Source organism: Podarcis tiliguerta (assembly GCF_965153285.1).
Source record: "Podarcis tiliguerta genome assembly, chromosome: 16".
Classification (NCBI taxonomy): Eukaryota; Metazoa; Chordata; class Lepidosauria; order Squamata; family Lacertidae; genus Podarcis; species Podarcis tiliguerta.
In genome coordinates, this window is record NC_139549.1 from 1,356,990 (window position 1) to 1,381,925 (window position 24,936).

The 24,936-nt window shown below is 46.0% G+C and overlaps 2 protein-coding genes across 3 annotated transcripts in view; both read left to right on the plus strand.

Moving 5' to 3' along the window:
- Positions 1-24,936, plus strand: part of LOC310666072 (uncharacterized protein) — a 1,539,811-nt gene that overhangs the window by 887,362 nt on the left and 627,513 nt on the right. For both annotated transcript variants that reach the window (XR_014505760.1, XR_014505761.1), the window contains one exon: positions 14,718-15,402. The gene's annotated coding sequence lies outside the window, so the exon portion shown is untranslated. The remainder of the gene's footprint in view (positions 1-14,717; positions 15,403-24,936) is intronic.
- On the plus strand, positions 1,531-9,055 carry LOC310667156 (vomeronasal type-2 receptor 26-like; the record flags this gene model as incomplete). Its single annotated transcript, XM_083418880.1, has 5 exons — positions 1,531-1,818; positions 2,804-3,415; positions 5,533-5,760; positions 6,969-7,095; positions 8,154-9,055. The coding sequence occupies 5 exons, from the start codon at positions 1,531-1,533 to the stop codon at positions 9,053-9,055; spliced, it is 2,157 nt and encodes a 718-aa protein (XP_083275006.1).

The following is a 24,936-nucleotide window of genomic DNA, read 5'->3' on the forward strand; positions in this document are numbered from 1 at the left end:
TCAGAACCACTGGCAGTGATCTTTGAGAATTCCTGGAGAACAGGCGAAGTCCCGGCAGACTGGAGGAGGGCAAATGTTGTCCCTATTTTCAAAAAGGGGAAAAGAGAGGACCCAAATAATTACCGCCCAGTCAGTCTAACATCAATACCAGGGAAGATTCTGGAGCAGATCATTAAGCAAACAATCTGTGAGCACCTAGAAAGGAATGCTGTGATGACCAATAGTCAGCATGGATTTCTGAAAAATAAGTCATGTCAGACTAACCTGATCTCATTTTTTGACAGAATTACAAGCCTGGTAGATGAAGGGAACGCAGTGGATGTAGTCTACCTTGATTTCAGCAAGGCATTTGACAAGGTGCCCCATGATATTCTTGTAAAGAAGCTGGTAAAATGCGGTCTTGACTATGCTACCACTCAGTGGATTTGTAACTGGCTGACTGACCGGACCCAAAGGGTGCTCATCAATGGTTCCTCTTCATCCTGGAGAAGAGTGACTAGTGGGGTGCCACAGGGTTCTGTCTTGGGCCCGGTCTTATTCAACATCTTTATCAACGACTTGGATGATGGACTCAAGGGCATCCTGATCAAATTTGCAGATGACACCAAACTGGGAGGGGTGGCTAACACCCCAGAAGACAGGATCACACTTCAAAACGACCTTGACAGATTAGAGAACTGGGCCAAAACAAACAAGATGAATTTTAACAGGGAGAAATGTAAAGTATTGCACTTGGGCAAAAAAAATGAGAGGCACAAATACAAGATGGGTGACACCTGGCTTGAGAGCAGTACATGTGAAAAGGATCTAGGAGTCTTGGTTGACCACAAACTTAACATGAGCCAACAGTGTGACGCGGCAGCTAAAAAAGCCAATGCAATTCTGGGCTGCATCAATAGGAGTATAGCATCTAGATCAAGGGAAGTTATAGTGCCACTGTATTCTGCTCTGGTCAGACCTCACCTGGAGTACTGTGTCCAGTTCTGGGCACCACAGTTCAAGAAGGACACTGACAAACTAGAACGTGTACAGAGGAGGGCAACCAAAATGGTCAAAGGCCTGGAAACAATGCCTTATGAGGATCGGCTAAGGGAGCTGGGCATGTTTAGCCTGGAGAAGAGGAGGTTAAGGGGTGATATGATAGCCATGTTCAAATATATAAAAGGATGTCACATAGAGGAGGGAGAAAGGTTGTTTTCTGCTGCTCCAGAGAAGCGGACACGGAGCAATGGATCCAAACTACAAGAAAGAAGATTCCACCTAAACATTAGGAAGAACTTCCTGACAGTAAGAGCTGTTCGACAGTGGAATTTGCTGCCAAGGAGTGTGGTGGAGTCTCCTTCTTTGGAGGTCTTTAAGCAGAGGCTTGACAACCATATGTCAGGAGTGCTCTGATGGTGTTTCCTGCTTGGCAGGGGGTTGGACTCGATGACCCTTGTGGTCTCTTCCAACTCTATGATTCTATGATTCTATGATTCTATGATTCTATACACTGTGGCACAACATGTACATAACTATCATTTCAGGATCATGACACAGCTCTACCAACACATCCTGGCATTAGTATTTGCTGTAAAGGAGATCAATGTAAACCCCCAAATCTTACCCAACCTCACCCTGGGCTTCCACATCTATAACAGTCAGTTCAGTCCAAGCTGGACCTATCGTGTCTCCTTGGAACTCCTCTCTACATATGGCAGATACATCCCCAACTACAAGTGTGACCTCCAGAATAACCCCGTAGCAGTCATTGGAGGCTCTAACTCTGAAGTCTGTCTCCACATGGCAACTATACTGAGCCTCTACAAGATTCCACAGGTAAAATTCTCCCGGCGCACCTCTCATGATGTCAAACTACCCAGACCATTGGGTCTTCTTCTGAGGCGAAGGCATGGCACTTTGCAAGTTCTGATGATCAGCTGTACCTTTACAACTGTCACTGTGTTTATCCTTTTTCGTTTGTTTTCCCTTTGCTCTTTGCCCTTATTGCTTAATATATAATAACTGCCATGGAAATAAATGGTGAAGAGCTGGACAGATATCTTAATATAAATACTTGTGTCCAATTGTGCTGATCTATGCTTGAAGGAAACTGGCTGAGGGACTACAGTAAATATGCCGGTGTGGTGTCCTTCAGATGTGATTGGAATCCAACTTTCCTCAGCCCCAGACCGCGTGGTCAGTGCTCATAGATTATGGGAGTTCTAATCCAACAACAGAATATAGTGGAAGACCTGCTATGCCAGTGAATGTAAAGCATGGCACAACCATGAAAGGCAAATGCATGCAATTGTTTGAGTAGACTGGCACAACCCTCTTTCAGTATATACTTTCTGCCACTATAGTTTCACAAGTGAGGACAAAGTGAATTCCTTTGCTAGGCTTAGAGCAGAGCTTTCCAAACTGTGTGTCGCAACATGTTGGTGTGTCGCTGTGTCACACGAATGCTCCCCACACTCCTCCCAGGGCTGGAAAAGGGTTAGTTTAACCTCTGGTTTGCTAGTAAAATTGAATTACTAGGTCATGAAATGATGCATCTCTTAAAAAGTGTGTCACCAACATGAAAAGTTCAGAAAGCTCTGGTTTAGAAAATTGGTCAGCATATTTATACCTTTGAATTCCACCACTTTCTCTTAAGCTTGAGAAAAACTGAAAAACTCCCAGGTCGTCAGCACTCAACAACAACAGCAACAAATCCGAAATCTAGGTTGGATTTTAACTGCTGCCAATACAAGTTAAAAAGTAAACCACCTCACCCTTTTTTAAAAGTATCTCATCTCCTCATTTCCTACTTTTCATTTAGCTCATCTACGGCTCTGCTCCAGTGGGGAAAATGAAAACTGAAGCTGCTTTCTACCACCAAATGTTCCCAAATCTAGACCATCAGTATGAAGGGATTCTCAAGTTATTGCTGCATTTCAGGTGGACATGGACTGGTTTGTTGGCTGTGAATGATGAGAATGGGGACAGGTTTATACAGAGTGTGGTTCCAAAATTTATCCTGAGAGGAATCTGCTTTGATTTCATGGAAAGATTTCCCACAATTACATATTCTAGCAGTGTTACAGATGTGGTTACAGATGGACTCAAGACATTTAATATTGCCATGAGAAGTACTGTCAATGTGTTGCTCATTCATGGTGAAATTGATTCCATGACACTTTTGAGAGCAGTTCCTGAAATGTCAGAATATGAAGGTATTCCAATGAAGGCTAAAGGGAAAGTCTGGATCATGACAGTCCAGATGGATTTCACATCACTTCCCTTTCAAAGAGATCTGGACATTGACTTCCTCCATGGTGCTCTATCCTTCACAATTCACTCAAAGGAGGTCTTGGGATTCCAGGAATTTTTTCAGATGAGAAATCCCATCTTGGAAAAAGAAGATGGCTTTATGAAGGTGTACTGGGAAAAGGCATTTGCGTGCTATTTCCCTGACTCTGGGGAAAATATGAAGGATGGCAAAATTTGCACTGGGGAGGAGAAGCTGGAGACTCTTCCGGGGTCTATTTTTCAAGCGAGCATGACTGGCCACAGCTACAGCATCTACAATGCAGTCTATGCTGTGGCACATGCCTTGCATGCCGCACACTCATCTCAATTCAAACACAGAGGAATCGTGGATGGAGGATGGCTGAAGTTTTGGAATCAACAGGTGTGGAAGGTAAGATCAGGAGCGCAATAATGCAGGAATGCTCCTCATACCCTTGGAAATAATAAAAAGGGGAAGAATCCAGAGTTTTTGAAAAGCTTCTGTTCTCACCAACAGTGGTTAGCATCTTTTTTTCTATATAACAATTTTTATTATTTTTTACATATATTATCATTACATCACATTATATTTTCATTAACACACCTTTTGGCTCCAACAAGCCTATGACTTCCCACCTTCTCGACTAGTGGTCTACCACCTTAAATTTTGTTTCTTGTTATATCCTCTATTTCCTAATCGTGTTATAACTTTTTAACTTACTCAACCTGAATAGGTATTATTATTATTATTATTATTATTATTATTATTGGTTCGCATCTAAAGACCAAATTACATGTCTTGTTGAAAACATGATTCACTGTTTTATGAATCTGTTTTACATCTGTCAATAGAAGCTGCCAGGGAGTTCAGTGAGGACTCTTCCTGAATGGGGATAGGCCTTTCATCTCACTAATAGGAGATTGCAACAGGAGTTTTATTCAATGCCAAATGGCAGCTGCTGCAGAATGTCTTTTGTATGATTGTTTTTCATGAAAAGATGCATCATATAAAATCTTGCTGAAATTAAGCAAATTCCCCAAGCAGTAAAGATAAAGGTAAAGGTACCCCTGCCCGTACGGGCCAGTCCAACTCTAGGGTTGTGCGCCCATCTCACTTAAGAGGCTGGGGGCCAGCGCTGTCCAGAGACATTTCCGGGTCACGTGGCCAGCATGAAGAAGCTGCTCTGGCGAGCCGGCACCAGCGCAGCACACGGAAACGCCGTTTACCTTCCTGCTATAAAGCGGCACCTATTTATCTACTTGCACCCGGGGGTGCTTTCGAACTGCTAGGTGGGCAGGAGCTGGGACCAAAAGACGGGAGCTCACCCCACCGCGGGGATTCGAACCGCCGACCATGCGATCGGCAAGCCCTAGGTGCTGAGGTTTTACCCACAGTGCCACCCGCGTCCCTCCCCCAAGCAGTAGTAGTAATATAATATACTAAGAAAGCATATACAGAAGGTCAGTTGTCTGCATTCACTTACTTGAGGACATAAGAAGATCCTGCAGGATCAGGCCAATGACCCATCTACTCCAACATCCTCTTCTCACAATGTCCAGCCAGGTGTCCATAGGACCTGATTGCAACAGGGCTCACCCCAATTATGATTCCTAGAAAAGAGGCATCCTGCCTTCAACCATGGAAGCAGAACATGGACATGATGGCCAGCAGCCATTGACAGCCTTATCCCCTGTGAATTCTTCAAACCTCTTTAAAAATCCCTTCAGTTGGTGGAGCTTAACCCTCCTTTATTCTAAACAAAAATGTAGTAACAAGCCTTACTTGTTCATAAGATGTAAAGGCTGCTTGAAAGGCTTTAACCCTTCCTTCATCATCAACCTGCTATATCTAGTTATATTTGGGGGTGCAGGTGGTGCTGTGGTTTAGACTCTTGGGCTTGCCGATCAAAAGGTCAGCAGTTCGAGTCCGTGCGACAGGGTGAGCTCCCATTGCTCTGTCCCAGTTTCTGCCAACCTGGCAGTTCAAAAGCATACCAGTGCAAGTAGATAAATAGGTACTGCTGTGGTGGGAAGGTAAACAGCCTTTCCATGCGCTCTGGCTTCAGTAAAGGTGTTTTGTTGTGCCAAAAGCACTTTAGTCATGCTGGCCACATGACCTGGAAAGCTCTCTGTGGACAAACGGTGGCTCCTTCGGCTTGAAGCGAGACGAGCCCTACACCCATAGTCACTGCACTTAAGCATCCAGGGGTCCTTTACCTTTACCTATATAGTTATTAATTACCCTTCTATTCCCATCCTCTTTCCCCCTCCCGAATTTAGCTCAGCCACTGGGTGAGAAGTAGCGTCTTTAATAATAGTGCTGGGGAAAAAGTTTATTTCAACCAAAATGGAGAAGTGGAGTCTGCATTTGATATAATGAACTGGGTGACATTCGCAAACCAGTCCATTCTTCAAGTAAGAGTTGGTGGGATAGATCCACAGGCCACCTCAGGCAAACAGTTCACCATTCATGAGGATGCAATTGTGTGGCCCAGCAGATTTAACCAGGTACGGTTCAGGCACATTGTCTAAAAAGTGTCATGGCAAAACATCTGTCTGTAGTCATCTTCCTTTGCCTCTCCGTTTACACACTGACAGGTAGGCTCACACCCTTTGGAGCATGCCACAAACTGTGCCATTGCTAATCGTGTCCGCCATGTTTGCATGTGGCATGGCAGATGTGAACATGTTTGTTTACATATGCACATGGCTATCTATTTATAGGGACGCGGGTGGCGCTGTGGGTAAAACCTCCCCACGGCGGGGTGCAGTCCCATCATTCGGTCCCAGCGCCTGCCAACCTAGCAGTTCGAAAGCACCTCCGGGTGCAAGTAGATAAATAGGGGCCGCTTACCAGCGGGAAGGTAAACGGCGTTCTGTGTGCTGCGCTGGCTCGCAAGATGCAGCTTGTCACGCTGGCCACGTGACCCGGAGGTGTCTGCAGACAGCACTGGCTCCCGGCCTATAGAGTGAGATGAGCACACAACCCTAGAGTCTGGCAAGACTGGCCCGTACGGGCAGGGGTACCTTTACCTTTACCTTTATCTATTTATAGGGAGTTGGTGCAATTAAGACCCTGTTCATACAGTTGTCCTAATTGCATGGACCACATAAAGCATACAACTCTATGAGAACTAGTGCATGATGCTATTTAGTGCTTTGTTGTTCATTGTGTTTTTACTCTCTTGTGCTATTCTTGCATTTTTACTTTATTCTGGATATTGTAAGATGCCTTCAGGTTGTTTTGCATCAAAGTGATAAATGAAATAAATAAGTTTAATGGTAATCATGATATGATGAGATGTTTCTAGACACTGCTTTTCTTACGTTCCATTCAGTATACATAGCAACACGGGAAGCTGCCAATCAGACAACTGACCCATCTAGCTCAGTATAGTTGACACTGACTGGCAACTGGTCTCTGGGGCTCAAGATCAAGGTCTTTCTGAACCCTAACAGGAGATGCCTGGGATTGAACCCAGGAGCTTCTGCATGCAAAGCAGATATTCTACTGTTGAGCTATGGCCCTTCCCAGAAGGCAAGAGTGGGGAACCTTCAGCCCTCCAGCTCTTTTTCTGAACTGCAACACCCATATTCCCAGCAAGCATTGCCAAGACCTGAAGGTCCCCCACGCCTGTCCTAAGGGATGCCGATGTTGGAGTCAGTCTGGGGACACCATGTTTATAGCATATCTGTTTCTATGATTTTATGTCCAGGCACTGCCCCTTTCTCTTTGTAATGACAATTGCCATTTGGGTTATAGTCGAACCAAGAAGGAAGGGGAGCCATTCTGCTGCTATGATTGCCTTCCCTGTCCAGAAGGGAAGATCTCAAACCAGAAGGGTAAGTAGTATAATGGTACACTTTCACAAATGACTTAATCTCAAGATGTTTAACTATCTCTTTGCACATGCCGTGTTATTTAATTTTACTATTTATATTTAATTTTTAATATTTAATTATTTATATTTAATTTCCACCTAAACATTAGGAAGAACTTCCTGACAGTAAGAGCTGTTCGACAGTGGAATTTGCTGCCAAGGAGTGTGGTGGAGTCTCCTTCTTTGGAGGTCTTTAAGCAGAGGCTTGACAACCATATGTCAGGAGTGCTCTGATGGTGTTTCCTGCTTGGCAGGGGGTTGGACTCGATGACCCTTGTGGTCTCTTCCAACTCTATGATTCTATGATTCTACTTTGAATAGCCTAACTACTGTTGTCTATGCTCTGGTAACCTCAAGGTTAGATTACTGCAATGTGTTATACTTAGGACTGCCTCTGAAGATGGTTCAGAAACTTCAGCTAGTGCAGAATTCAGTGGCCAGGTCGCTCAAGGGAACAAGACAGTTTGAACATATTACACCAATCCTGGTCCAACTGCACTGGCTACCTATGAGTTTCCGGGCCCAATTCAAAGTGCTGGTTTTGACCTCTGAAGCCTTAAATGGCTCAGGACCGCAATACCTCAAGGACCGCCTCTTCCCATATGAACCTACCTGGACCCTGAGATCATCTTCCGAGGCCCTCCTTCGTGTGCCGCCTCCTCGAGAGGCCAGGAGGGTGGTAACATGAGAACGGGTCTTCTCTGCAGTGGCTCCCCATTCATGGAATGTTCTCCCCCTTTTTTTTACAGAACTGGATGAAATTTCCAGTGATAGTATCCCCTTCTGAGTGGAATCCACAACTAGGTTCCACACCTACTATCTCTGAGTACAGTATCCTGAATATATAATTGCATACGAAAGACAGACATATGTTTGTCATACATCTACCAAGAACACATCTTTCTAGGTTTTGTAGAATTATTGGCTACCCCAACTAGTGATTAGTATTATTTCTTTATTCTTGATTATTCCGCTGTAAAGAGGGCTTCCGTATTTCAAACCTTATGTTTTCTTTTCCAGACATGGACGACTGTTTGCAATGTCCAGAGGATCAGTATCCAAATAATGCCCAGGATTCATGCATTCCAAAAGTCATAAGTTTCCTGTCTTATGAAGAAGCTTTGGGGATGACTCTGGCAATATTGGCTCTTTCCTTTTCATTCATTACAGCTTTAGTGCTTGGCATCTTTGTTAAGCACCAGGGCACTCCCATTGTCAAAGCCAACAACCGGAATCTCACCTACACTCTCCTCATGTTCCTCCTTCTCTCCTTCCTTTGTGCTTTGCTGTTCATTGGCCAACCAAAAACGCTGACATGTCTCCTTCGACAAACTGCTTTTGGCATTATCTTCACGGCAGCTGTGTCTTGTGTTCTGGCCAAAACCACCATTGTCGTTCTAGCTTTCATGGCCACCATGCCTGGATCCCGAATGAGGAAATGGTTGGGGAAGAGACTGGCTGTTTCCATTGTTCTTGGTTCCTCTCTGATTCAAACCACTATTTGCACGGTGTGGCTCTCAACCTCTACCCCATTCCCAGATTTCAACATGCACTCAGTTGTTAAAGAAATTATACTAGAATGTAATGAGGGCTCAGTCGCCTTGTTTTACTGCGTCTTGGGCTTCATGGGTTTGCTTGCCACTGTCAGCTTCTGTGTTGCTTTCCTAGCCCGTAAGTTGCCTGATAGTTTTAATGAGGCCAAGTTCATCACCTTCAGTATGTTGGTCTTTTGCAGTGTTTGGTTGACCTTTGTCCCAACCTATCTCAGCACAAGGGGGAAACATATGGTTGCCGTGGAGATTTTCTCCATCTTGGCCTCCAGTGCTGGGTTACTGGTTTGTATCTTTTCTCCAAAGCTCTATATCATTCTGTTGAGACCTGAGCTGAACAACAAGGAACAGCTAAGAAGAACAAAACAATGAAATATTTTAAATTATTTGGCCATTTTAAATTAGCAATGTGTAAGTGACAGGAATTTAACCAGGGAGAAATAACTCATTCCTGTGGCCTTTTATACTGAGGGGGAATGTATTGGTTTTGTTATTGTGGTATGTATTTTTATGTTTTTATACTGTCAACTGCCCTGTGATCTTCGGATGAAGGGTAGTCTAGGAATCTAATAAAGAAAAATAATACACATGAGCTAAATTGTGCTGTAATTTATTGGACTGAGACCTATGTTGCTGTTGCATTCTTTATTATTTATTTAGTGTAGATAAAATGCAATGTGAACTGCGGTTTGGATCTAGTCTTACTCATATTTAGAATAGACTGAAAGAAATGAAACCTAGAATAGTCTCATTGATGTACAATATTTATGTTTAATTGACTTCTCAATATCCAGACAAAAGAAAATATATGTGAAATACTGGGCTGGATTCAGACTCATAATAGTACTTATCTTCGAGTGAAATAGGCTAAACTACTAAAACTGTCTGGCTCAAAACCTTATATTTTTAATCAACAGAAGCAACTGAATACTTATTGCACTTCCAGAAAAAATAATCCATAATTGTTGCTATAATAGCTTGTGTGGAGAAAAGCTGAGTATTTGCCAGCTTGTTTAAGTTTTGTACTTTGGAAAAAGATTTACTTCTGCTGATGTCAGTGTTGAAGTTTGAGACATGCGTCGCAGTCCTGAGTTGCTTAAGGCCTGAGCCACAGCAGAGGGATTTGCATTGCCTTATTCAAAACATTGAAAGAAAGTAATGTGAATCATTTTTATAACCCGATAAGCCCAAGTGAACCTTTCCTCCTCTGGAGACAAGTCGGGATATTTGTTTGCTATGTAACCAATGGAATGGAAATCGCTGTATCCTGCTCAATACGTAGTGTGTATGAGAAGGAAATAGGGGCAAAAGTCTGGATCACAACAGCTTTCCACGAAATCAGCTTGGACTTCTCGATTTCTCCTAATGACTCGCAGCATCTTCAGGGTTCTCTCTCTTTTGCAGTGAAGACCACAACAAGGAGACCAAACATGACTACTATGAAACACAGTCCAAACATCTCCAGGTTTTTTTGTAAGGGAAGCATTTTGGTGTTCATGTTCAAAGCATGTGTTATCTGTGAAAGACTGGATCAGCTGGAGACAGGAGGAGAAAGTGGAGATGTTGAAATTCTACTCCTTTGTATCTATTTTAAAATTTTATTTTCTATTTGATGCAGCTTGCCATAACCTCGTGGTGAAGGGCGGGTAATTAATTTAAAAAATAAAACACATCTGCAGAGTGGGTCATAGAGGTAGAGTCTCCACTCTGGTCTGTTTCCAGGCCTTGCCCACTTCATCCAGACAGAGCCCATGTGCCAGACATCTAATCAGTGGGCATGGTGGCACAAGAAGGTCTATTGACTGTCTCCCCCCAGATGCAGTGACACCACAAAGAAGGACCAAATGTGGTTTTTCATTTGAATTCGAAAACATTCAAGTTTTCAAAATAAGGGTGCATTTGGAACTTGTGCAAAAGTTAATTCCACTTCAGTGATTAAATACAGTTCAAAACAGTTACATGCCTGTGCTGTTTTTCATTTTAAGACCTCAGTTGTGAACACATTTGTAACTATAACAAGTTAAAACTTCCTTCCACTGAGGATTGTCCAGAGAAGATTTCAGCTGAGATGTGAAAAACATGTTTTCTTTCGCAATATTGCAGAGAAACAATGAATCAGATCAAGTTCTTAACAGACCTGCAATTATCAAATTAATCACCATTATTTGTACTTTCCCCACCATCCTTGGGGCGGTCTACTGGTCCCATGCAAAATAACAATCAAAGACTAAGGGATGTTATTAATATCTAAGAGTCACTGAGAGCTGGGCCTATAGACATAGCTCTGAATGGCCACCTATTCCTTAGTCTGTATTTTTTACCCTTGAATCAGCTGGGTGAGTGATCATTCAAATTCCGCTGAATAAGAATCACAGAGCAGATGGCTTGGTGTCTACCATTAAACTCTCTGCAAGATGTTATTATTTGGGGTGGTGGTGTTCCTACTGCTGTCCCAGGGGATATGCATGCTTGCTCCTCTCCCTCAATGTTCTATCAAAGAACCGGTTCCTATAATTTACAAATATTATCAGTCGGGAGACCTCATCATTGCTGGCATTATTTCTCAGATCTACATATCTTCAAGCACCATAACCTTTGAACAACATCCGGCTCAGGAACTTTCCGATGACCACATGTATGTTGCTTTAAAGCCATATCATAGTGTTTTAGTGATACTATTCCAAGTCATGCTGCTCTTTTGCATGGGATTTGGGAACAAACTGTTGGAAGCGCATATTGTTTTATTGATTGTCTTTAGGGTCAGCCAGTTAGTTTGGGGGATTAATATTGAGGATATCTGAAATCTCTGTCCCTCTTTTTAATGTGAGGATAAGCAAACTACGGATTAATCATTTTCTTGTTACATAGTTGTCTGGACAGCATATTTCTTTCAATTGTGCTTCATAGAAATGATCACTATCTCTCCATTTTGATGCTAAATATGCGGGACATTTCTTGGAACTGATATACAGAGGGATACTATATGTAATGTCTTGAGTTTCAATGATATATTTTTGCATTAGTTTAGTGTTTTATTCCCTGCTTTCTGAGAAAGGTACGGCAAAATGACTTTCAGGGTTTGTTCATCAACATTACAGGCAGTAAATCTAATGTGAGAATAGTTGATTTCAAGAGTTTAGGAAGAGTGGTGCTTTGAGGCGTCTTTTCCAATGAAAATATTTGTCCAGGATTAACTGTTTCAGAGGCTTGAATCTGAGTTTCAGGAGGCCAAGGGAATAGCATTACGGAGTGTAGCTTGCACATGTTCAATGAAGTGGCATGCCTGGATATGTCTTAAGGAGTAGGCACTAATGCAGCCACGGAAAGACAGGTCAGAGTATCAGATAATGTCTTCTTCATTCCCATTGGCCTGTATAGTTGTGCTGGAAATTTCTATTGCTGCTGCTGCTTCTGTTTGCAACACAATGAATGTATGTTTGTAAATGAGATGATGCTTGAAGTTCAAGGTCCTTGTTTTACAACCAGCTCCTGTTTACACTACTTTTGACCTTGGCCTTAAAAACTATTGATGTGCAATATATGTGCAACTAATTTATACACTGAACTGAAATGTTGTGAATGTGATGAACTGAAGCAGATGGTGTAAAATGTAACACATGACTCTCACCATGTGACACTTGATAAAGGGTCCTGACTCAGAACTACCAGCACATCCTGGCCTTGGCATTTGCTGTGAAGGAGATCAATGCCAACCCCCAAATCTTGCCCAATGTCACTCTTGGATTCCACATCTATAACAGTCATTTCAGTGCCAGCTGGACCTATCAAGCCTCCATAGAACTTCTCTCTAGACGGGCCAAGTTCATCCCTAACTACAAGTGTGATGTTGAGAATACTCCAGTAGCAGTCATCGGGGGACCAAACTCTAATGTCTGTCTTCACATGGCAACAATCCTGTGCATGTACAAGATGCCACAAGTAAGATGTGTGTGTGAAGCACCTCTAAGTTGAACAAGTCATTTGAACTTCATTCACCTCCATCTTGATGCATCTTGCAGACTAGAAAAGCTGTGACTGAAATAGACACATTCAGAATATTACTGAAATAAAAAACACCTTGTGGTCTATTATCTATCTCTATCTATCTATCATCTATCTATCTATCTATCATCTATCTATCTATCTATCTATCATCTATCTATATCTATCTATCATCTATCTATCTATCATCTATCTATCTATCTATCTATCTATCTATCTATCTATCTATCTATCTATCTATCATCTATCTATCATCTATCTATCTATCCATCTATCTATATCTATCTATATCTATCATCTATCTATCTATCTATCTATCATCTATCTATCTATCTATATCTATCTATCTATCTATCATCTATCTATCTATCATCTATCTATCTATCTAAACATCTATAATCTTATTCATTTTTGTACCAATAGAAAGAAAAGGAAAAGGCCTCATGGCTCAGTGACCTAAGGTAGTTTCCTACTCCTTGTTCTTCTTTGATGGACCGTTAGCTAAATTTTCCCAGGCTATTTAAATATAGCATGATTTCAGTACCAAAGATGTTTTACCCATTAGATATTTTGAATGTGAAAGTTTTCCCTAGCTTATATGGCCCTGTAGTTAGCAGAGTGATGTTAGGTGTTAGGTGAGGAATGGGGTGAGCCGGACCACAGGTCAAATATATTTTCTAAGATTATATACCTGATTCATTACATCCATATCAATCTTTCTTTATGGACATTTAGTACTAGATTTGTTTTGATATTCAAGGATAAAATAATTTGAGGGGGAAAGCACAATTTGTCATGTCTCTATACTCACAAAGCGGCAAATGTTTCTCTTCTCAAAACTAGCTCATATATGGCTCTTCTCCAGTCATGAATAATGAAACTCAGGCTGTCTTCTTCCACCGGATGTTCCCAAATGGAGCCTTTCAGTACAAGGGAATTCTCCACTTACTTCTGCATTTCTCATGGACGTGGACTGGAGTTGTTTCCCAGGATGACGACAACACAGAGAACTTTATAGAGAACATACTTCCTCTGCTTTCCCAGGGTGGCATCTGCTTCGACTTCATAGAAAAATTCCCCAAACTAACTTCTTCCAGTGGCTTTGGAGACATGGTAGGAGAAGGCTTAAAGACACTCAGTGTTGCTATGTCAAGTACTGCCCATGTTGTGCTTGTGCATGGAGAAATTCAGACCATGATGGTTTTGAGAATCATGCCCCAAATTGCAGATATGGAGAATATGCCATGGAGGACAATGGCTAAAATTTGGGTTATGACAGCCCAGATGGATTTCACATCATTCCCCTTCCAAAGAGATTGGGACATACATTTTCTCCATGGTGCTTTGTCGCTTTCAGTTCATTCAAAGGAGGTGCTGCTTTTCCACACATTTCTTCAGAACAGAAACCCTGCTTCAGTAGAAGAAGATGGCTTCATCAGGGAGTTCTGGGAAGAATCATTTGAATGTTCATTTCCCAGTTCTGCGGCACACAAGATGGACAGGAAAAGGTGTTCTGGGAATGAGAGGCTGGAGATGCTTCCTGTTTCTGTTTTTGAAATGGGCATGACTGCTCATAGTTACAGCGTCTACAATGCAGTCTATGCAATAGCGCATAGTTTGCATGCCAGCTATTTATCACAAATCAAATACAAAGGAATGTCACGTGGTGGAAGGTGGAAGCTCTTGAAGCCGCAACAGTGGCAGGTAATGGCCTGATCAGATGGAAGACACCACCACATATTTCGTGCAACAGCAACCCTTAGATGGTTCAGAAACTTGCATCATTATTAAGGATAGAATATTGGCATCTAAATGGTGGTTGAAGAAATGACTTTCTTCTAAAAAAACAAAAACCCCTGCCCATTGCAAGTTATAAAAAGCTGAACAGTGGTTTGACTATAACTAGTGATGATAAAACTTTGTAATGGAACTATTTTAAAACACACATTGAATTTATTTGTATTTTTTGGGAAGTAGTTACCAGAACAAGAGAGGAGCGTTCTTTCAGTTTCATAGAATCATAGAATCATAGAATCATAGAGTTGGAAGAGACCACAAGGGTCATCGAGTCCAACCCCCTGCCAAGCAGGAAACACCATCAGAGCACTCCTGACATATGGTTGTCAAGCCTCTGCTTAAAGACCTCCAAAGAAGGAGACTCCACCACACTCCTTGGCAGCAAATTCCACTGTCGAACAGCTCTTACTGTCAGGAAGTTCTTCCTAATGTTGAGGTGGAATCTTCTTTCTTGTAGTTTGTATCCATTGCTCCGTGTCCGCTTCTCTGGAGCAGCAGAAAACAACCTTTCTCCCTCCTCTATGTGACATCCTTTTATATATTTGAACATGGCTATCATATCACCCCTTAACCTCCTCTTCTCCAGGCTAAACATGCCCAGCTCCCTTAGCCGATCCTCATAAGGCATTGTTTCCAGGCCTTTGACCATTTTGGTTGCCCTCCTCTGTACACGTTCTAGTTTGTCAGTGTCCTTCTTGAACTGTGGTGCCCAGAACTGGACACAGTACTCCAGGTGAGGTCTGACCAGAGCAGAATACAGTGGCACTATAACTTCCCTTGATCTAGATGCTATACTCCTATTGATGCAGCCCAGAATTGCATTGGCTTTTTTAGCTGCCGCGTCACACTGTTGGCTCATGTTAAGTTTGTGGTCAACCAAGACTCCTAGATCCTTTTCACATGTACTGCTCTCAAGCCAGGTGTCACCCATCTTGTATTTGTGCCTCTCATTTTTTTTGCCCAAGTGCAATACTTTACATTTCTCCCTGTTAAAATTCATCTTGTTTGTTTTGGCCCAGTTCTCTAATCTGTCAAGGTCGTTTTGAAGTGTGATCCTGTCTTCTGGGGTGTTAGCCACCCCTCCCAGTTTGGTGTCATCTGCAAATTTGATCAGGATGCCCTTGAGTCCATCATCCAAGTCGTTGATAAAGATGTTGAATAAGACCGGGCCCAAGACAGAACCCTGTGGCACCCCACTAGTCACTCTTCTCCAGGATGAAGAGGAACCATTGATGAGCACCCTTTGGGTCCGGTCAGTCAGCCAGTTACAAATCCACTGAGTGGTAGCATAGTCAAGACCGCATTTTACCAGCTTCTTTACAAGAATATCATGGGGCACCTTGTCAAATGCCTTGCTGAAATCAAGATAGACTACATCCACTGCGTTCCCTTCATCTACCAGGCTTGTAATTCTGTCAAAAAATGAGATCAGGTTAGTCTGACATGACTTATTTTTCAGAAATCCATGCTGACTATTGGTCATCACAGCATTCCTTTCTAGGTGCTCACAGATTGTTTGCTTAATGATCTGCTCCAGAATCTTCCCTGGTATTGATGTTAGACTGACTGGGCGGTAATTATTTGGGTCCTCTCTTTTCCCCTTTTTGAAAATCCCACCCCTTTGCTTTAAAATGTAATTTGACCATCTCTACAAGAGTTGTCTCTACTTCCATGAGCAGCCTGGTAGTGACAATTTCCCCAGAAATAACTTATTTAGAAGAATAATTTATTATCATATAGTATCACCCCAGATGCATTGTTGGGTAAAAATGGAGCTCATCCAGAATTTTAGCTGATTTAATGTTACTTTTGATGCCATTGGCCAGTATAAAGACTTTTAAGAGAACACAATCTGAATACTCCAAGTAAAATATTTTATCACCATATTTTATAGTTCCATCTTTTGCACCTTTACACACTTACGATTTCCCTTTCTCATAATTTAGCTCCACCGCATTCTCAGGAGAATTTCATTTAACAGCAGTGTGGGGGAAATGGTGTCCTTTGATCAAAATGGGGAATTGGCTGCTGGCTTTGACATTATAAACTGGGTCACACTCCCAAACCTGACCTTCTTCAGGGTTAAAGTTGGAAAGATAGACCCTCCGACTCTCCAAGATAAGGAAGATGCTGTGACCTCCCTGGACAACGTCTTCACCATTCATGAGGATCTCATCATCTGGCCCAAGCAATTTAACCAGGTGCAGTCCTTGCATATTTCAGGCTGTATTGATTAATTTCCTCAATAGTCAAGAAGTGAGTTATCTAGATACTCAAATGGTTGTAGTTCAATGTTCTTAAAATTTTGAGGTCCCCAGTGAAATCATGCTTTTGAACCAAAACATTCGCCTTGCATAATGCTGGAACTTCATTACTATGAAATGTCCTTTGGCCTTTTAATTGTTCTAGTCAAAGGTTGCTGGTAGTAGAGAAAATCTGCAGACTGTTCAACCACCCATCTAAAGCCATCCTGGACTCTCACTGGTGTGGCTGAAGAGCACTTTTGCAATTCTCTATCCTTTAAATGTTCCCCTCTTTCACAGTAGAGATTTAGATGAGTTCCTATGCTGGTATAAATCTCAATCTAATATGAGGGTATTTCAGAGGGTGAATGTGGCTTTTAATTCATTGGGTCAAATCCATTCCCTGACCTTTCCTGTCACATCTCTAAATGGCCCAGACATGCCCTCTGGAACTGATGTTATTACACAACCCCACTGTGAATCCATTTCTTAAATGGATAGAGAAGACTGAGATAAAGTTTCCATAATAAAGGATCTCAATATAAGCACATTGTTATTTCTTTTATGCACAGTCACAGCCCCTTTCCATGTGTAATGACCACTGCCATCCAGGTTATAGTAGGACCAAGAAAGAAGGAAAGCCATTTTGCTGCTATGATTGCTTTCCATGTCCAGAAAGGAAGATCTCAAACCAGAAAGGTCAGAAATTTCATATAGATAATTGATCTAATCAGTAGCTCATCAGATTGAACCGCTATGACCTTGCTTATCCACATCAGTTTATCAGTTTATAAAAGTCAACATTATTTAACATCCACCTTTTTTCTCTGTACAAGACAATATAGTACATCATCACCCCCTTGGATGATGCTTCAAGGAGATTTGCAACTCCAGGTTTCAAAATCTGCATATTTTGTTTCTGCTTCAAGAAGTGCTTAACTTCTTTGAGCACAAGCCTGCTTACCCTCTATTAGGGATGCGGTGGATTTGCGGGACAGCCAGAGCCCCCCTCGCCAATGATACTGGGCTATGTGTCGAGGTCCAATCCTTGCCGGAGCGTGAGCTTCGGCTCGCGCTCCTGCCTTGAAATCCTGCTCCACGTCAGCCTGCCAAATTGGCCAGTGGTTGGCTGGTGCAGAGGGCTGGGGTCTCCAGGGGTGGGCTTGAGGGAACAACCAGGTCTGCACCCAGGGGATTTAAACAAGCCTGTGCCAGCCCCCAACATGAAGCTCTTCTTCATTGCATCAACCTACCGACTCACTCCAGGAATTTTAAATTTACACATTGAATTCACATTGCTTTGACTGTGGTGGTTGTTCTGTTCTTTAAATGATCTGTGGGAGGGTGGATTTTTTCTTTGTATTATTATTTATTATTATTGTTGTTGTTGTTGTTGTTGTTGTTGTTCTTATTCTTATTATTATCATTTCAATCGCAACTCTCAGTAGTTCCATGGGGCTTCAATGGCTTCCTGCAGCCAATCAGAAGCCACACTTTGTTTTTCAAATGTTTCAGAAGTCAAACGGACTTCTGGAATGGATTCTGTTTGACTTCTGAGGTACAAGTGTATTCTCCCTCTGAAAACTTTTAATAAACATATAAATATTTTTAAAACTGCATATGCACATAAATGTGATATAGAAAATATGAATTCTGAGGTGTATTGTCAGGGGTTCAGGAGCAGAGGCACAGGAGAGGGAGGAAATGGAGAGCGAAGGGGAGGAGTCCGAAGGAAATGTCAGCGATGACAGCGATCCGAGGTCTCTGAGTCTGTCCAGTGAATCAGAGGATTCACAAAAAGGGGCTCCCATGGTCAGGGCAAGGGGAGTACCCAGGGGGGCACTTCAGGGAGAAGGGGCCAGAGGGGACTCAGAGAGCAGCAGCTGGAAATCTGGACCAGCGTCCACACCAGAGGGAAGTAGGGGGGAGGAGTCCCAGGCATCGGGATCAGGCGGCGCGCTACCAGAGGGAGAACATGAGGCAGGATTGACCACGCCTCCGTCAGGGAGCGAGGAAACGGTTAAGAGGAAGGTTAAACGCGCGCGCGCGCCAAGTTCAAATGTACAGGAAGGCGGCACAGTTGGCAGCCCGGGTAGGGAGCCAAGTCCTAAAGCCCGCCGAAGAGAGAGGGAGGAGTCAGGAGGGTCAACGTCTGCGTCAGAGGAGTCCAGGAGGGAGGAGACCCCGGGGGGCAGCAGGACCCAGAGGAGAAAGGAGAGAAGGGAGAGGTGGAGTAAGATTAGAGTCTTAAACTGGTGTACAGGGGGCGGAGATTCAGACGGAGCTTCGCCGGTCTAGACTCTAGACGTAGAGCTGGGGCGCTGAGGCTTGGAAATGGAAACTATTCTTCAATAAAGACTTTGATACTTTACTACCGGCTAGCGTTGGTCCTTTGTGAGCTGGGACCAGGAGCCAGCTCTGACAGTAAGCTCCGTCTCTTGGTTTTGGCACCAAGAACCTCGCCACGTGAGTCGACGCGGCGAGGGCAGAGGAGGGGTGCTTCGAGAGCTCACACAAATCAGGCAAGATGACTCCAGAACAGCAACTGACAGAACTGCGAAATGCAGTAACTCAACTCAACGCGGAGGTACGGGCCTCCAAGAAAAGGGAAGAGGAAATGGATGCCGCCTGCAGAGATCTCCGAACCAGGTTGGAAGCGCTCACTACACTGGGGCAAATGGGACCCAAGTCAGAGGGCATTGGACTGGGGAGGAGGGGAGGCAGTCTAGTATCTCATTTCGACGGGAGTTTACAGCAGTACCCCAACTTCAGAGCCGACCTGCTGTTTGCGCTGGATCTGCTAGAAAAAGACTTTAGAGATGAGAGAGAGAAAGTGGGGTTTATCTTGTCCCATTTGCATGGGGAGGCCAAAACGTGGCTGAGGAATTTATGGAGAGATAATGATCCGGCGCTCCAAGATGCGAAGGCTTTCATTAAAGCAATGGATTCGTGTTTTTTATCAAAGATAGACATCGACATTGCCAGAAGAGACATACACGGGCTTAAACAAGGCAGAGCCAGTGTGAGGCAGTACCATGCACGCTTTTTTGGCTTAGTTCATGCACTGGGATGGGAGAAAGATTCTGCTCCAGTGAGAGACCTCTTTTGGGAAGGCTTGAATGCAGATGTAAAAGCTGAGATTGCAAGGGGAGAGAGGCCAAAGAGCACTCAGCAAGTGGTCCAGAGGGCCCTGGAGATTGGGGTGCGCTTGGAGGAACGTCCTTGGAACAGAGAAGAAGGACGTTGGGGAAGGGCGCCAGCCAGAGCACCTCCCTTCTCTCCCAAAGATGCAACGCGTGCGCAATCCACACCCTCGCAGGGAGGGGGAGAAGAACCGATGGAGATCGGAGGTGCCAGGGCTCAGTCAGCTACCAGAGCCCTAACACCGGGAGCAGTCAAAACGAAGCCTCCTAGAGGGAACAGGAAGTGCTACATCTGCGAGAGTGCTCAGCACATGGTGAAAGAGTGTCCCCAGAGGCTCCACAAGCACACTGCAGCCTCGGCAACAGTCACAGACGCAACTCCACAGGGAACACCGCAACAGGGAAACGACGGAGTCTGGCTGGAGGAAGAGGCACTGGGGTCCAGCCAGACAAGTCAATGAAGCAATCCCCAGCAATTTTGCAGCCCACAGACCCCCTCCCACCCAAACCAGTGGTGCAGCTTACAGCGTCTCTCCAACTGCCCAATGGACGCACTCTGGAAGTGCCGATCACCATTGACTCCGGCAGCAACGCCGACTTTATAGGACTGGATTTCATTCAGCAGCACAATATACCACTACTACCAGCCACGCTGCCCCTGAAGGTTGTCACGGTGGATGGCAGAGAATTGTTGGGGGGGCAGGTGGTGCAACAAACGCAGCCAATGGTGATGCGGATTGGAAATCACCGAGAAGTCATCAGCTTCAATGTCACCCACCTGTCGGACACGCCTGTAGTCTTGGGCATGAGTTGGCTGCACAGGCACAGCCCAGCATTGGCGTGGTACCAGCGCCAACTGACCTTCGGCTCATCCTATTGCGCGGAACATTGCATCCTACCTAGCCCGGAAGAGGGAGGGGACGACCCGCAGCTACAATTAGGCACGCTGCAAGCAGTGCCACGCAAGTACGCAGCGTTTTTGGAGGTTTTCTGCGAGAAAGAAGCAGACAAGCTGCCTCCCCACAGGCCCTATGACTGCAAGATTGACCTCCTGCCAGGGGCGACGCTGCCAACCGGGAAACTGTATTCAATGTCTGAAGACGAGCTGCAGGAGCTCAAGGAGTTCATAGACCTCAACTTGAAGCGCGGTTTCATCCGGGAGTCGAAGGCAGTGGGGGGCAGTCCTGTATTCTTTGTGAAGAAAAAGGACACGCCCCAAAAGAGGCTTGTAGTTGATTTCAGGCTCTTAAATTCCAAGACCAAGCCCACGGCCTTTCCCATGCCCAAAATAGATGACCTGCTCGCAACGGTGAGGAAAGGACGCGTTTTCACAAAGTTGGATCTGCGAGGGGCGTACAACCTGATTCGCATACGGGAGGGAGACGAGTGGAAGACTGCCATGTTCACGCCCCTGGGCACCTATGAATACAGAGTTATGCCCTTCGGTTTACAAAATGGCTCTCACTGTTTTCAAGCCTTCATGCATCACGTCCTGGCGGGTCTCCTCTACAAGAAATGCGTCTGCTTCTTGGACGACATCCTGATATTCTCAGAATCAGAGGAGACCCACGAGGGAGACGTCAAGGAGGTTCTGCAGAGACTGCAGGAGCATCGGCTGTACGCCAAGCTGGAGAAGTGCCAGTTCGACAGGAAGGAGGTGGATTTCCTGGGCTACAAGTTGTCAGACAAGGGGCTCGCCATGGACAGCGCCAAGGTTCGCGCAGTGTTGGACTGGAAGAGCCCGCGCAATCGGAAGGAGGTCCAGCGGTTTGTGGGTTTCGCCAACTTTTACCGCAAGTTCATCAAGGGGTTCGCGATGCAGACAGCGGCCATTACCGACACCCTCAGCTCCAAGAAGAAGAAGTTCATCTGGACGGAGCAAGCGGAGCAGTCCTTCCAGAACCTTAAGCGTCTCTTCTCGTCCGAAGAGCAGCTACTGCATGTGAATCCCAGCAGACCGATGAGAGTTGAAACGGACGCCTCAGACAGAGCCGTGGGCGCAGTACTGTTGCAGCAGGACCCGCATGGGGACTGGAGACCGTGTGCCTTCTACTCTAGGAAGCTCAGCAAGTCAGAGCAGAACTACACCATCTGGGACAGGGAGTTGCTGGCCATTCATGCAGCATTCAAGGCGTGGCGGCACTTCCTCATCGGAGCCAAACACACAGTGCAGGTTCGCACGGATCATAAGAACCTGGAGTACTGGCGTACGGCAAGGTTCCTGAACCAGCGGCACATCAGATGGGTGGAGTTCTTTGCGGATTTCGACTTCAGGATAGAGTACATCCCAGGCGACAACAACGTCATGGCAGATGCACTGTCCAGAAAGCCGCAATACCTTGAAGAGGCGGCACCAGCAGCGGCCAAGCACATTTTCGCACCGAAAGCGTGGGCGTGCGCTTCAGCAACCGTGGACCTGGATGCGGTCCGTCGAGCGCTGCAGGAGGACCCCTTCGCACAAGCCAAAATGGAGGAGGTGCACAAGGGCACGGTGAAGGACGACGAGTTCCAAATACGTGATGGATTGCTCATCCGCAGAGGGGCACTCTATGTACCGGGAGACGACCTCCGCGCGAAAGTACTGCAGCAGTTGCACGACGCACCCACCGCCGGGCACTTTGGCAAAGAGAAGACGGCAGAATTAGTTGCCAGAGATTTTTGGTGGCCCAAGATGCGGGGGGAAGTCGCGGAGTACGTCTCGAGGTGCGACACCTGCCAAAGGGCCAAGTCAGTGCACAAACCTCCGGCGGGACTGCTCGAACCGCTGCAGACACCGAGCGAACCGTGGGAGAGGGTGGCCCTGGACTTTGTCACGGATTTACCCAGCTCGAGGGGTAAAACGGCAGTGCTAGTGGTGGTGGACATGTTCACCAAAATGGCCCACTTCATTCCGTGCGCGAAGGTGGCCACGGCGGAACAGACCGCCAAACTGTTCATAGACCATGTCTTCAGGGTGCACGGTCTGCCACGGTCTATCTTGTCCGACAGGGGGCGACAGTTCATCTCGAACTTCTGGCAGAAGCTGATGGGTTTCCTGAACGTCAAGATCAACCTAGCGTCGGCGAGACACCCGCAGACCAACGGACAAGCGGAGCGCGTCAACGCCATCATGCAGCAGTACCTGAGATGCTATGCAAATCAGCAGCTGGCAACATGGGTGGACTACCTGCCGCTCGCTGAGTTCGCCTACAACAACACGAAGCACGTGTCCACGGGGGTGACACCGTTCTTCGCCAACAACGGGAGGCATCCCAGAACCTTCCCGGGATTAGAGAGACTGGGGGAGGGGGAGCCACAGGCAGCGGAAGTCTTAGCGTCAGAATTGCAGGAAGTTCACGAACAGCTTAGGAGGCAGTTAGAACTTGCAAAGCACGCATACAAACTGCAGGCTGACAAGCACAGAAGGGTCGGGGAGGACATACAGGTGGGAGACTGGGTGTGGTTAGCGGCCCAAGCCGTGCCGACCAGATCATTAGCGAAGAAGAAACTCGGACATAAGCAGCTAGGACCTTACCAAGTTGAGGCACAGATCAATCCAGTGGCCTTCCGGTTGACACTTCCGGAGGGATCCAGAATGCACCCAGTGTTCCATAGGTCGGTGCTCACGCCCTACAAAGCACCTCACCGATTTCAGGCGCAGGGCACGGCACCAGACCCGTATAGGGAGACGCCCCCAAGGAGGGAGTCGCCAAGAGGGGAGCCCATCAACCAGGTCACAGAGATTTTAGACTCGAGATGGGGGGAAGAGGGAGTAGAATATTTTCTCGCCAGTGAAGGTACCCCGGCCAGCGCCAACCGTTGGGTGCCGGACTATGCCCTGAACGAGCCTCTTCTCAAGGAGGAGTTTCATGCCTTGTTCCCACACAGGCCCATGCCAGCCGAGTATTTCGACGACTGGCTTTTCACACCCACGCTTTCAACCAGCACATTCCAGGGGTTCACCTCGGACGAAGAACCGGCAATAGAAACACGTTCCCCGGAGGGATCGCCCTCGGGGTTTGCCTCAGACCGCTCGTTTTGGTGGGACGATCGACCAGAGGAGCGGTGGAGCAGGAGGTGGCTGGGGGGTCCTTGGCAGGCAACGGACCCAGAGGTGACAGAGGGAGAGATGGACATGGACGTGCTGGGGGAGGACGTTGGGTTCAAGCACGGCGGCACAGAGATGGAAGCAGAGGAAATCGAGGTCGGCGAGAGCACGGAGGACGAGCCGGACTTATCCGGCTGGATGCACGCCACGGGGGACGAACTGTATCCGCCATTCACCCCCACAACGACGGAGCACCCAGCACCCACACCTGAGGAAGGGGAGGGGGGAAGGGGGGGCTTCGAGGGGGGGATGGATGTCAGGGGTTCAGGAGCAGAGGCACAGGAGAGGGAGGAAATGGAGAGCGAAGGGGAGGAGTCCGAAGGAAATGTCAGCGATGACAGCGATCCGAGGTCTCTGAGTCTGTTCAGTGAATCAGAGGATTCACAAAAAGGGGCTCCCATGGTCAGGGCAAGGGGAGTACCCAGGGGGGCACTTCAGGGAGAAGGGGCCAGAGGGGACTCAGAGAGCAGCAGCTGGAAATCTGGACCAGCGTCCACACAGAGGGAAGTAGGGGGGAGGAGTCCCAGGCATCGGGATCAGGCGGCGCGCTACCAGAGGGAGAACATGAGGCAGGATTGACCACACCTCCGTCAGGGAGCGAGGAAACGGTTAAGAGGAAGGTTAAACGCGCGCGCGCGCCAAGTTCAAATGTACAGGAAGGCGGCACAGTTGGCAGCCCGGGTAGGGAGCCAAGTCCTAAAGCCCGCCGAAGAGAGAGGGAGGAGTCAGGAGGGTCAACGTCTGCGTCAGAGGAGTCCAGGAGGGAGGAGACCCCGGGGGGCAGCAGGACCCAGAGGAGAAAGGAGAGAAGGGAGAGGTGGAGTAAGATTAGAGTCTTAAACTGGTGTACAGGGGGCGGAGATTCAGACGGAGCTTCGCCGGTCTAGACTCTAGACGTAGAGCTGGGGCGCTGAGGCTTGGAAATGGAAACTATTCTTCAATAAAGACTTTGATACTTTACTACCGGCTAGCGTTGGTCCT